Here is a 13,299-nt window from a genome sequence, read left to right as displayed (position 1 = left end):
CACTGCCAACCTCCCCCCCATCCCTGCATTTTGAATGTGTATAAATAAACTAACCCTCTGAGTTTACCCTATCTTGATTTTGCTGTGGGGTTATTCATAAAATTTAGATTAAACCAAAACGGAGGAGTTGGGAATGTGACTGCTTATAAAGGGGGAAATCAAAATTAAAAACCCTTTCTGTTTACAGAATGATGGTGAGAGGAGAAATCAGGATTTAAATTAAACCCCTTCCTGTTTGTAGCAGAAATTGGGGGCTTAAGTCTAGAAAACCCATTTGAATTTCACTAGAATCCAAAGTTGATGGATGAGCCAAATCTGATACAAAAGGATCAATTGGAAGACAAAAAGGGGAAAACCTGATGGCTGAAATTAATTTTAAAACACAAATAATTTACCACGCCAAACTCCTTTTCCCTAACACTAAGAAAATGGCAACTTTTGATGCCCAGGTGTTTGTCAAAGGAAGGGAATTTGAATGATGAAACCTTTGGTGGCCCTTAGCACAGAGCAACAGAAAGCTGTAGCTCAGGGGCTACAGTTAAAATTGCCCTGTAAAATGAAAAGTAGTGAACTGATCCAGTTTTAATTTAACAACAAATTAAACACCTACACATGTCTACAAATTACTGCCATAATAACTTTTAACAAATCCCCAAATCAATCATTCTCAGGTAAATCCTCACAAGGCACCAGTAACCCTTGGACTTTAAACAGACACCAGGCAAAGCACATTTGACCTTATGAATTCAAAATGAGATTCCTTTCAATGTGTTTCCTTTGTAAACACAGTTGTAGGCTTACAGGCTAGTTAGATCTTAAATGCCTCTGACTTACACATACAAATTCCTTTCTGTTTGTACCTAGGTTCCCCTTTGACTGTAAATTTTCCATTGTATTAGTAGGTTTTTAATTTTAATATAAACACATTGCTTGGCGTCTCCCAGCTAGGTACAAGATTTTACCCATTCTTTTGAATGATTTATTCAACAAATGCAAATTTACACTTTACCTTCTCCTCCTCACGTTTATCTAATTAACATCTCAAAACTACTATACATCAAAGCACCCAGATGAGCTGGCTTTAATCCAGTTAAGCCACATACAGACATCGACACACACGCATAAGGTTGAATTTTACCATCGGCGAGCAGGGGGCGGGGCTTGCTCACCGATGCACAAAATGACACGGCATGACATCGGGGGGAACCCCTGACATTATCCCACCCCATTTAAATCTTCAGAAAGGCGGGGTCACAGTGAAATCAGCTGTGCGCCTGCCAACCTGTCAATGGCCAATTGAGGCCATTGACAGGATAATTAAAACAATTAAAGGATCTGCCCGTCCAACCTTAAGGTTGGTGGGCAGGTCAGGAGCCCTGGCGGCTTCTGAAAAAACATGAAACCTCATCCACCGGCGGGATGAGGTTTCATGTAGGGTTTAAAAAACTTTAATAAAGTTTTAGTAAAATTTATTAACATGTCCCATCTCGTGTGAAATTGTCACATGAAGGGGACACATTAAGGTTTTTTTATTTTTCTTTTTTTAATGTTTGAACAACTTTCAGGGATCTCCCTGAGGCAGCACTTAGCCTCAGGGAGATGTGCGCTCTTTTGTGCGCATGCGTGAAAGAGCGCACTCTCGCTTTTGGGGAATCCCCCCCCCCCCGCCCGCACAGGGAGTGCATAGCGCTTCCCACCGGACGTCACACTGGGCAGGCCTTAATTGGCCCGCCCACTTAAAATGGCAGCGTGGCCTACTTCTCAGGCAGGGATCAGCCCTCCGCCCACCGGAGATTGGGTCGGGCCCACCTGCCCGGAGGACAGAAAATTCTGCCCATAGGTACAGACTCTACTACAATTCCAATTTAAAAATAATTTCCAATAACATTATAGACATTAATATCTCTTCATGACACTTTTCACAACCTCAGGAAATCATTAGGTATTTTTCAACCAATGAAGTACCTTCAAATGCAGCAGCCAATTTGTGCACAGCAAGCTCCCACAAATAGCAATGAGCTAAATCATCAAATCAAAGTCCAGCATAGAAGGAGGCCATTTTGCCCACCATGACTTGCAGGCTCTCTGCAAAAGCAATTCAGCTAATTCCACTCCCCCCGCCCTTTCCCCGTAGCCCTGCAATTTTTTTTTCTCTGCAGGTACTTATCCAATCCACTTTTGAAAGCCCTGATTGTATCTGCCTTGACCACACTGTCAGGCAGTGCATCCCAGATCATAACCACATGCTGGGTAAAATAGGCTTTTCCTCATGTCACCATTGGTTCATTTTGCCAACCACCTTAAATCAACATTCTCCAGTTCTCGGTCCTTCTGCCAATAAGTACAGCTTTTCTCTATCTGCTCCGTCTAACCCCATTTGGGTTTTCTACATCTCCAAGAAATCTCCTTTCAACATTATCCTCTCTAAGAACAACAACCCCAGCTTCTCCAGTTTATACACATAACTGAAGTACCTTATCCCTGGAACCATTCACGTAAATCTTTTCTGCACCTTCACATCCTTTATGAAGTACAGTGCTCAGAACTGGACGCAGTACTCCAGTTGATTCAAAACCAGTTTTTTTCAATAAAGGCCCATGATAACTTCCTTGCTTTTCTACTCTATGCCTCTATTTATGAACTGCTACATTCAACGATTTGTGCATGTATGACCACAGGTCTCACTGTTCCTGCACCCCATTTAGAATTGTATTTCATTTTAAATTGCCTTTCCTCATTCTTCCTACCAAAATGTAACATTTCTCTGCAATAAATTTCACCTGGCACTCACCCACCAGTCTGTCTATATTCTCTTGAAGATTACCACTAGCTTCCTCACAGTTCAATATAATTCCAAGTTCTGTGTGTCCTGCAAATTTTGTAATTGTGCCCTACAAATCCAAGTCTATGTTATTACTATTACTACTACATATCTTCCCCAAGTCTAAAAGGCAAACATTCACCACTACTCTGTTTCCTGTCAACTTTGGATCTGGACTAGGGGTAGGCTCTGGCATAATGGTATTGTCACTGGACTAGTATTCCAGAGACCCAGGGTAATGCTCTGGGGACCTGGGTTCAATTTTTAAAAAAATCCAATCATGGGATGTGGGCTCAGGGCTCAACTCTGGGCAAGAGGGAATCTTGCATCATCCTGGGATGCACACGGTACCTCCTAGACAGATGTCTGGGGGAAAATATAATGTGCATTGTAGATCTGCTTCTAACCGTTTCCCTTTCATTTAAATTGGTTAATTCAAATGATATGTTAATTAGAATAAAAATCATGCAAAGCATCCCTCCAGTGTTGCATGATTAAGTTTGATTCATTTGCATGACTGAACAATTAAAATCCTTTGTGAAAGTTTGATTGATGTAATAGTTGCATGTTTTGACATTTCATCTATGAAGAGTTAGGTATGGACAAAGCTCCTAATTACTGCCAGCCACACACCAGAGTCTAGTTCCAGTAATTATCTAATCTGCACTTCATGTGGTTTAACAAAGGGGGTTAGTGACCATGATATTAAAAGGTAAGTGATGGAAACAGTAACATGTCCCATGGAACAGTAACACGTTTACATATATCCAGGAGTATGGTGTGAGTGTCCATGGATCGATATGAATGTTCATGACGATGATATGAATAGTGCTGCTTCACTCTCTGATATGTGTGGTCTATTCATTGCCGCTCTAAGAGTGTCTACAAGTATGACTTAGCTTGAGAAATGTCAGGGATGTCCCCTGATTTGTAAATTATATTAGCTTTGATGAATGATATTCTCTTGGCAAATGGAGCTGACTGTTGGAAAGGCCAGTGCATTGAGGCAGTGAACGCAATGCTGGGGAACTGTCAGAATCCGAGTCAAGCAGGAACAGCAATTGCCAGCATGAGCTATTGGAAGGAAATTATGGTAAATGAACCAATAACTCCACGCTTTTCCATCATAGAGGTCAGACTAATTAACCTTTTTAGACACAGACTATTCCATTATAAGTGGGGAAGGAAAAGGAGTTGAAGAATGTTGGATCCTTTTAACTTTGAGCAATAAAACCTTGGGGCTCTTTGCAAAACTCATCGGAGCATCACAGAGGGCGGAATTGTCCCTTCCTGCCATCAGCGGAATTCATGACGACTGGGGCACAAGATATGACGGGATGTAAAAAATCGGTTCCCGGTTGGGAAATGAGGTCAGGACCTTCCTCTGCGACTTTCATGGCAGTGTGATGACGAGTCAACCTTCCCACTGCAGTTTGATGGAAACCCATTTTGCACCACATGCATGCTCATTAAAACCCCAACAGACTGGAATCATGTGCCCCCGTCAAATCTTCCATCCCATCAGTGGGAATTTACTCCATTCAGTTACCCAACCTCACAAATGTGGTGTGCACCCAGCAAGTGAGAATTTTAGAGCACTTACCTTCCAGTCAATGCCGTCTGCAAAACTGGAGATGACCACGGTGCACGTGGAAGACACAAGGTGGGGTGGGCAGAAGACACGGTGGGGGGATGGTCCAGAGGAGACGCAGGTGAGAGTGGGTAGAAGACACAAAGATGGCGGGGGTGTGGGGGGGGGGTGGGTGGTGGGGGAGGTGGAGTGAGGGGGGGAGCAAGGCATGAAGGTGCTGGAGGAGGAAGGAAGGCATGAAGAGGAAGGGGGATGGAGTGGGCAGGGAGGGGGTGTTGGGGGCAGAGTTCTTCAGAGGAAGGGGTCGGTTGAGTCACTGTTGGAATCCTGGTGGGAGAACTCGGAGTACTGATGATAGGAAGGGATCTTGACTGTTGGAGAGGGAAGTAGGATGCGGTAGGGTGATATGGTCAAGGTTTGGATATGACAGGTGTAGCTTTGAGGAGGACAAGGATGGTGGCACGGATTACGGGAGTGGGGAGGATCAGGGTGGGCATAGGCAAAGCGACTGATGTGGGCTCAGCGGAAGGTATGTGCAGGTTGATGGTGATAGTGTCCAGGGTGATGGGGGGATGCTCAAGGGTTACCAAGGGGAGAGTGAAGGTGACTTTGGTGGTGGTGGGGTGGGGTGGGGTGGGGATGGGGGGCAGTGGTCAATGATGATGGGCTGAAGTTGGTGGGTGATAGGAGGAGGGTAAAAGGTTGGGGAGACAATTTGATACACACACACCATCCTGAGACAGAAGCAGCTACAGACCAAGGCAATGCTCTTGATGTCCAACTGCAGAACATCAAGGTGGGGATAGCGTCTTCTCAGGTGGGTGGAGCTGAAGGTCAGCACAACTGGACAATTAAAAGGCAACCCTAATAATCACGTGGAGACTGTATGAGAGTTTTGTGCTTTGCAAGTCTTCATTGTCTGGTGAAGGCCACATAGCAACAGGTCTGGCCTAGAGGGTTTTCACTACAACAAGTTTCCAGCAAGATGTAGAGCTGCTCTGAGCCGTTTGCCATAGGTTCCAGTTGGAGTTAGGGAAGAAGAGAGGGAGGGGGTTGCCTGCAAGAGGCATACAGGTGAATTGCAGTCAACTCGTGACTTCAAACCTCCATCCTCCCAGGAGAATGGACCTGCCTGACATGTGGTTAATCTTTCTATTATGTCTCTCTATAGAGTCTTGAGGTCAGTGGAGGCAAGTGTAATAGTGTGAGTGGGAGGCCTTGCGCACATGGCTGTCATCACCCTTGTCAAAGAGCGATGTCTCCATGCGCAGCCATGTATTAGGGAGAGGAAGACCAATCCTTTGCACAGCCTGGAAGGGTTGGAGTTCACGTGACTATTAAAACAACGAACAGCAATAATAAATCCAGGAGACTTCCAATTAGTGCAAGCTAACATATAGGGTGGGATTTTCTGGCCCCAGCCGTCAACTTGATTTACCGATGCCACCGAAATCAATAGACTTTTGTCTGGCTCATCGCATTCACCATGGGGAAACCGCCGTGGTGGGGCTGGAAAATCCCACCCATATTTACAAGTGCCAAAACTATACACAATTATTGTACAACCGTGCCACCATTGTTAATTCAAAACTCTACCACCTTGCCTGTGTTCCCAACATCCGCAGCAGAGTTAGAAGCAGCCTGCTGAATACCATGCCCTCTTGTCTCTGATGACTTTGGCAGGTGCCCTCTGGAGCTCTGAGGCCTGGAGGGCCCCAGCCTTCTGTGGATCTCCTGCTCTGAGATTTCAGAAGCTAAAGCTGATGGGGTTCACAGGCAGAGGGAAATTGGAACGCCTGGACACCCTTGAAGTGTTCTGGGTGGATGCCCCTGGGGTGTCTGCCTGAGGTCCCTCCTGCCTTTGGGTGCCTGGGGGCCTCTGCCAGACTCCTTGAGGAGAAAGAGCACCTGGAGAGAGGTTGAAGTGCCCCATACCCTTCTCATGTAGCCACTGCAAAAACTCACCCATGGCTAGAGCGATGGGGTGCAGGTCTGAGCACATATCCAGCAGAAACTGCACACCTCCATCTCTCGTGGCACTCAGTTGAGGGCGTCTGATAGCTCTACCTGATACTCCCCTGCGTCTGTTTAATACTCCAGGATCTTCTCCTTGGCTGCTTCCAGAGGCTCATCATCTGACTCAGACTTAGCAGGGGCCTCTTCTACAGCAGTCCTCCAAGTGCCAGAGACCTTGGCTGTCACTGCCTCCACCTACTGTGGACACATGTCTGTGGGGTAACCACCAGAGTGTGGGCCCAAGCCTAAATTAGATATGTGATCATCGACATGTGTGTCTCTGGGCTGGTGAAGAGCTCAGGTGAACGCTGTGACGCCTCCACAGGTGTGAAGTCATCCTCCTCCTCTGAGGCATCTGGGGGCAGGGGCTTACTTCTGGGATGGAGGCTAGCCTTCCCCCTCTTCCTGCTGGCATCTGGAATGGAGAGAATCAAGAATGAATGACTGCCTAGGCTGGCTCAAACATTGCACTCATCAATCACCTTGATTTTCTGAGGTTCTCAGAATTATGCATGTTTCTTCACTAGGTGCTGACATCATCATTGGGTCGGACATGGTCATAATCCTCCTCTGCCAGCTTGGCAGCCTGCTGCTCGAATAGAGTGAGGGGTATTAGTTCAGGCACGCACCCCCCCCCCCCAACCCGCCCCCGCCATATTCTCTCTCTCCCTCCTGTTATGGGCTGTTTTCTCCTGCATAAACACGTGTGGATGAATCATAAGCCTGTATGATGAAAGAGCAGGTCGTAGGCTGCCAATTCTGCAATTAATAACTGACCTCGTGACTCTGCAAAACCCAACCGCTGCATGGCACAAGTGAGGAGTCAAATGATGCAATACTCTCCTCTTACCTGTATGAGCACAGCTCCAACAACACTCAGGAAGCTGCGCACCATCAAGGACAAAGTAGCCCACTTGATTGACACCCCATCCACCACCCTCAACATTCACTCCCTCCACTGGCAATGCACAGTGGCAGCAGTATGTACCATCTACAAGATGCACCGATACACTGTAGCAAGCCACCAAGTCTCCTTCAACAGCACCCTCCAACCACGCTCTACCAGCTAGAAGGACAAGGGTTGTAGATGCATGGGAACAGCACCACCTGCAAGTTGCCCTCTACTCCACACCCCTTAGCTGTGCCTTCACTTTGGAAGGGTCAAAATCCTGCAGTTGCCTCGCTAACAGCACACCACATGGACTTCAGCAGTTCAATAAGGCAGCAACCACCACCTTCTCAAGGGAATTTAGGGATAGGTAACAGAAATGCTGGCCTTGACAGTGACGCCCACGTCCCATGCTAGAAACACAAAATGAATGATGATGTGAATTGGGAGAGTAGAGGGTTTACTTACCCTAGCAGAGTGGATGCGATCATTCATCTGTTTTCTGCACTGCAGGCAGTCCTCCTCTGGACCCCAGTGGGGTTGACCACCCTGGCGACCACCTCCCAGGCCTCAGGGCTTAGTTGGGTGGGCCTTCTCCTGCCATCCCTTGGGAACAGGACATCCCGTCTATCATGACAGCCTGGAGGAGATGATCCAGGGTGGTATCACTAAACTGTGGGGCCAGACCTTGCTGCCTTCTGCCGCTCACCTTTGTTCCAGGGTCCTGGCACTGTTAATGATTGGCTGTCCGGTGCCTTTTAAATATGGCGACTGACCATGACAGCAAGGCGGCTGACTTGCTGCCCGCCTAGCCAGGAGACTTGGCGTGAACTGTGCGCGTGCATAAATAATGAGGTGGGGAGTGCACAATTATGCGTAACAGCCCGCCCTGTTTTGTGGCAGGATCACTCCAACTTTCAGGCCTCGCCACGGAACTTAGGTTGGCAGGGGATGATTCTATTCAGAGATTTATCAAACAAACTAGATTAAAAATGTTTGACAATCATTCACCCAGGAGCTTTGGCTGCAGTTAGTTTAAATGTCTGCAAATTCCATTCCAGATCTCTAACCCAACAATCTATCAGCAAAGATAAATCAGAATAAAATCCATGAATGCTGCAAGGCACCAAAGGTTCTTCACATCTGAGATTCTGCCGATTAATGGGTGCTTCCAAAATTTGTGCATTACCTCTGTTGGCTGCAATTCGCTTTGTGCAATTCACATTTTGCTCCCAATAATCATATATACAAAATTCAAGCTGTGCATTGTGTGGCACGTCTGTACTTCGGCCTTTTGCCTCATGATGTCAGAGTAGATGTCAACAACCCTGAGTTTGATGCAGGAGGGAGTATTAGCCATGACTGCGGGCATAAAACAGGGAGGTGCATTATCTATGACTGTGGATATAAAGAGGAAGGGGGTATACAACAATGACACCTATTTGCATCTATATATCCCCTTTAATGTAGTAAATAATTTCAAGGTGCTTCACGGGAGTGTGATGGTTGTGGGTAATAAAGCAGGGAAGGCATTGATCACAATTCACCTGTTGCACCGGCAGAAAAGCACGAGGGGTATTGGCAAAATTGTTTTCCTCCTTTCACCTGATTGTGTTGGGACATATTGATTAATCTGAAGAAATAAATATACCAACCATACAACTGGTCACAATGTGGCCGTTCTCTGAACAGTTGGGAAACAAAGGATAGTGAGAGACTAAGTGCCTCATCTCTGAATTCTGGGAAGTTAACAGATCCAGGGATGGTGTGCTGTTTGTGACTATCTGCACAATCACAAGACACCAGTTCTTGAGGATTACTGAACAAAACTGTGATCTGCAAAGAAGTGCATTTATAGACATTCTGTTATTCTCAGCACCCCAGGGTAGGCAGCTGAAAATCAATATCCATGTTCTGTTGGGAAATCAAATACAAAGATCAGCCATCCTAGAAAAAGCAGCAGTGAACTGCTTTAAAACCATAGAATGATATAGTTCAGGATGCCATTCAGCCCATTGTGTCTGTGCTGGCTCTTTGGTAGAGCTATCCAATTAACCCCACTACCCTGCTCTTTCTTTGTAGCTCCGTAAACCTTTTGCTCTCCCAATTTATTCAATTAAATGTAGTGAACCAGCCAAGCTCTGGAATATTCAAGGGCCAGAATTTTGCGCTTGCGGAGCGGGTGCACAGTAAACATGAAAGGTCGCAAAATGGGGCGCAATGACTTCGGAAGGGCGTTCCCGGCTTCATTGTACCCCCTTGCGATATTTTGGTTGGCGGACGTGCATGGAAATCAGAACCGCGCCGGCTGACAGTTAAAGGGCCAATTAAGGCAATTAAAAAAACAATTGTCAGCAATTTTGAGTGGTCCATGTGCTTTTACAATCAGAGCACGGGCCAATCAGTCAGACGGCCTTCACGTTTTTCATGCATTCTATATCCAAGGCCCACAGGATGTTGGTAAGATGAGGAGTTAGGAGTTTTGCTGTTGTTTGGAGTTGGATTTGAGATTGTTTCTGGCATTTTTTGGTGTTTTGGAGAACTCTCTGATTTTGAAGCATTTGCAGGGGCTTTCTGCCGAGAGGCCTCTTCTGTGCAGAAACCTGTACAACCATCTGTACAGAAATACAGGATTGTATTCTCTGCAAGAAGGGCCTCCTCAGAAGAGGAGGAGAAGGCCAGAAGGGAGGGGAGGCCAGTTACCCGTAGGCACTGTCCCAGAGTCAGACCAATGGACTGAGAGGCACAGTAAATAGGGACGCAGGACCAGCAGGAAGTGCAAAGCAGAAGGGTCCGGAGAAGGTGCCATTACCCAGCAGGCAGTGTACAGACAGTTATCGTGCTACCTGCACATGACTGAGGTTCAGTGGTAGAGAATGCTCTGTCTCTCCAGGGACACTGTCACTCCTGTATGTGAGATGATCAGTCCCGAAATTGCCTGCAACTATGTAGGTGGCCTCCCTGAGCCAGTGGCCCTGAAGGCAACAGTTGCCCTGGACTTTTAAGCCTCAGGTTCTTTCTCGGGTTCAGTGGGAGATCTATGTGGTGTCTCCCAGTCAGCTACCCACAGCTGCATCAAGCTGATCACAGATACACTGTTCCGAAGGGTCAGCACCTTCATTCACTTCAGGACTGACGAGGCCAGCCAGGCAGAGTAAACCAGAGGTTTGCTGCAATCGCAGAATTTCCCTGAATTCAGGGAGCCATTGATTGCACGCATGTGTCCATAAAGGCACCAGCGGGGGAGCCGGGTGCCTTTGTAAAGAGCTATACTCTCTCAACGTCCAGATTGTGTCTGACTGCAAGAGTCAGATACTGCAGGTTTGTGCCAGGTACAGGAAGCTGCCATAACGCCTACATCTTGTGTCATCCCAGGCGCCAAGACTGTTCATTGCTCCAGCAAGCTTGGATGGCTGGTTCCTGGGGGACAAAGGCTATCCGTTGAAAAGTTGGCTGATGACGAGGCTGAGATACCCAAGGACTGCAACCAAGAAGAGTTATGACCGCAGTCGTGCCTTCACAAGGGCAATAGCTGAGAGGACTATTGGCCTACTCAAACTGAGGTTTCACTGCCTGGACCGCTCAGGGGGAATCACTGTATCATCCTCCTGAACACGTCCCCCTTATTGCCGTTGTCTGCTGCGCACTGCACAATCTTGCTCTCTCAAAGGGAAACCGTTGGAGGATTAAGACAGTGATCCTGCTCCACAGGCCGCAGAGGATGCTTCAAGTGCTGAGTCTGAGGAGGAGCCTGAAGAGCCCCAGGGTGAGGAGCCAGATCCTGATGTGATGGTGCTTATGGAAGGCAGGGAGGCCTTGATTCAGAGGGCTTTCAATTAGGAATCCAAAGCAAGGAGCCAAGGTGATGGCAAGGGAAACGCCACCTACCTGATGGGTGCTGATGAGGCACTCCTGTCACCCTTCACTCAAGCCCTGACCTCTGAAATAAACTTTTTAACCTTTCATATGTGTGACACACGACTCCCAGACCTCGTCCCCAACAATTGCATGAAGCACCTAAGGCTTTTGCACATTATCTAACATTTTAATATTCAAGGCAAAAGTATATAAGCACCGGTACACATGTAGCAAGGAGAAATTAATCACCTGTGAAATCCCTTATGTGATCATTGTGACTTAACTTTCTGCTTGCGAGTGCTACGTCTTGGGGCATCCCCCTCTGGCAGCTGGTTTGGAGGCAGGCTGCTGACTCTGATGCCCATTGACCTTGATGACCTTGGCAGTCGTCCTCTGGCTGCTGGAGCCTGTGTAGGCCCCGTCTGGGCAGGAGCGCCATGGCTGGGCATTCTTCAATTGTCATGGTCTCCTCAGATGCGATGGTCACTGGCAGAGGGGTTAAGGAGCTGCTGCCATCATCAGGGGCTCCCTGAGAGGAGCCCCCCAGATGCAAGCTGCAAGTCATCTGCCAATATGAGGTTGATTTGAACCTCCCTACTCACCATAGATGGTTAGGCAGCTATCAGAGTCACTAGGTGCCTTGTCCATCTTTCACATAGGCAGTAACCTGCTGAGGTCACTGTCAGTGTGTGTAGGCTTACAGGTCTGAACACAATCCCAGAAAGCCCTATTGAGTTCCTGGAGCTGCCTCTTCATGAGAGTCGCCACTCTTTCTATGGAGAAAGCTGTTCATTCAGTGCTCTGGATTAACGCAGTGTTCACCCTCCGCATTGATTCCTCTAATGCAAAGATTGTGGCACACAGACCATCAAGGATCTCTGCCAGATCCCCCAGCGCATCCCACTGGACACCCAACATCTGCTGCCTGATGGATGACTCCATAGACTCATCATTTGCCTTGGGCTCAGCATCGTCCTGGTCTCCAGCAATCCTCCAAAGGCTGCGGCCCTGGGGACTCTCTGCCTCCGACAGCTCCTCAGGTGGGTTTGGCATGCCTTCACCACTGTGCACTACTATCTACTCCAATATGCATATGCCTCCCAACGTGCCTGTACTGCATTGATGTATGTTACAGATGGAGTATGTGACGTGGATGCATCTGGCAGCTGGTCACCCTCTGAGGTCTTCCAGAGTTGTGATGACGTTCCATCTGAGGGAGGAAGAAAAAATGTCAGCCTCGAGCATCATTACAAATTCAAAGTGCATGCAGTCTGGCTGAGCAAAAACTTCTGAATGGATGAGCAATGAAGATTAGTGTATTTCACCTGTCAGACTTACAACCACTGCCCTACATCTCTCATACCCTCCACCAATCTCATTCCTGTCCAAAGGTGTTACCTTTATCCAAGACCCATGCCTCTCCACGACCAGTGGACTAGGCTCCACATTCACAGGACATCTCCAGTGCTTGCTCCTCCACCTGACTGAGAAGAAGGTTTGGGACCTACCATCTGTCCGTCTGCGCTCCTGCGCATTGTGACTCTTCTCCTCCTGTAAGGACAAAGTGCTTTCATTACACCTCTACATGCCAGACAAACCCAACCTACCCGCCAAAGAACCAGGTTCAGTTGCCCTTCACATTGCTGCACCTCATCCTGACATACATGCCAGCCATAGTTTATCAAGGCACAGGATTATGTGCCATATTACGCTTTGCATTTCACACCCAACATTGCAGCCACTCACAGAGACATCTATCCAAGGTTACAACTGGAATCAGTTCTTACCCTGGCATAGTGCAGAAGGTCATTGAACCTTTCCCTACACTGGATTCAGGTTCTGTGAAAGACATCATGGCTGCTGACCAGGCCTGCCACCTCCATTCAGGCCTTGTTCCTCACATGAGGTGGCCTCCTCTTACTGTCACATGGCAGCAGGATATTGCATCAGTCACTAACTGCCTCCAGCAAAACCCTAAGGCACTCATTGGAAAAATTGGGGAGGCAGACTAGTTCGGACATTCCTGTCATGCCTGGCATGGGCTCCAGGTAATGATGATATTCTAGCGACAGTAGTAGCATTCTAACCCAAGAGATGTATCAAAAAATGTGATTTCCAAAGCAG

At 47.5% G+C, this 13,299-nt stretch overlaps 1 protein-coding gene across 1 annotated transcript in view; it reads right to left on the bottom strand.

Moving 5' to 3' along the window:
- LOC121293681 (beta-2-glycoprotein 1-like) overlaps positions 1-12,228 on the bottom strand; it is a 57,437-nt gene extending 45,209 nt beyond the window's left edge. Inside the window, exon 1 of the mRNA XM_041216849.1 lies at positions 12,042-12,228. Coding sequence (XP_041072783.1) covers positions 12,042-12,228 — 187 coding nt within the window. The remainder of the gene's footprint in view (positions 1-12,041) is intronic.
- Between the last annotated feature and the right edge of the window lie 1,071 nt (positions 12,229-13,299).

Source organism: Carcharodon carcharias, chromosome 22 (genome assembly GCF_017639515.1).
Source record: "Carcharodon carcharias isolate sCarCar2 chromosome 22, sCarCar2.pri, whole genome shotgun sequence".
Classification (NCBI taxonomy): domain Eukaryota; kingdom Metazoa; phylum Chordata; class Chondrichthyes; order Lamniformes; family Lamnidae; genus Carcharodon; species Carcharodon carcharias.
Note: the sequence above shows the minus strand (reverse complement) of the source record. Positions and strands in the feature narration are given on the sequence as shown.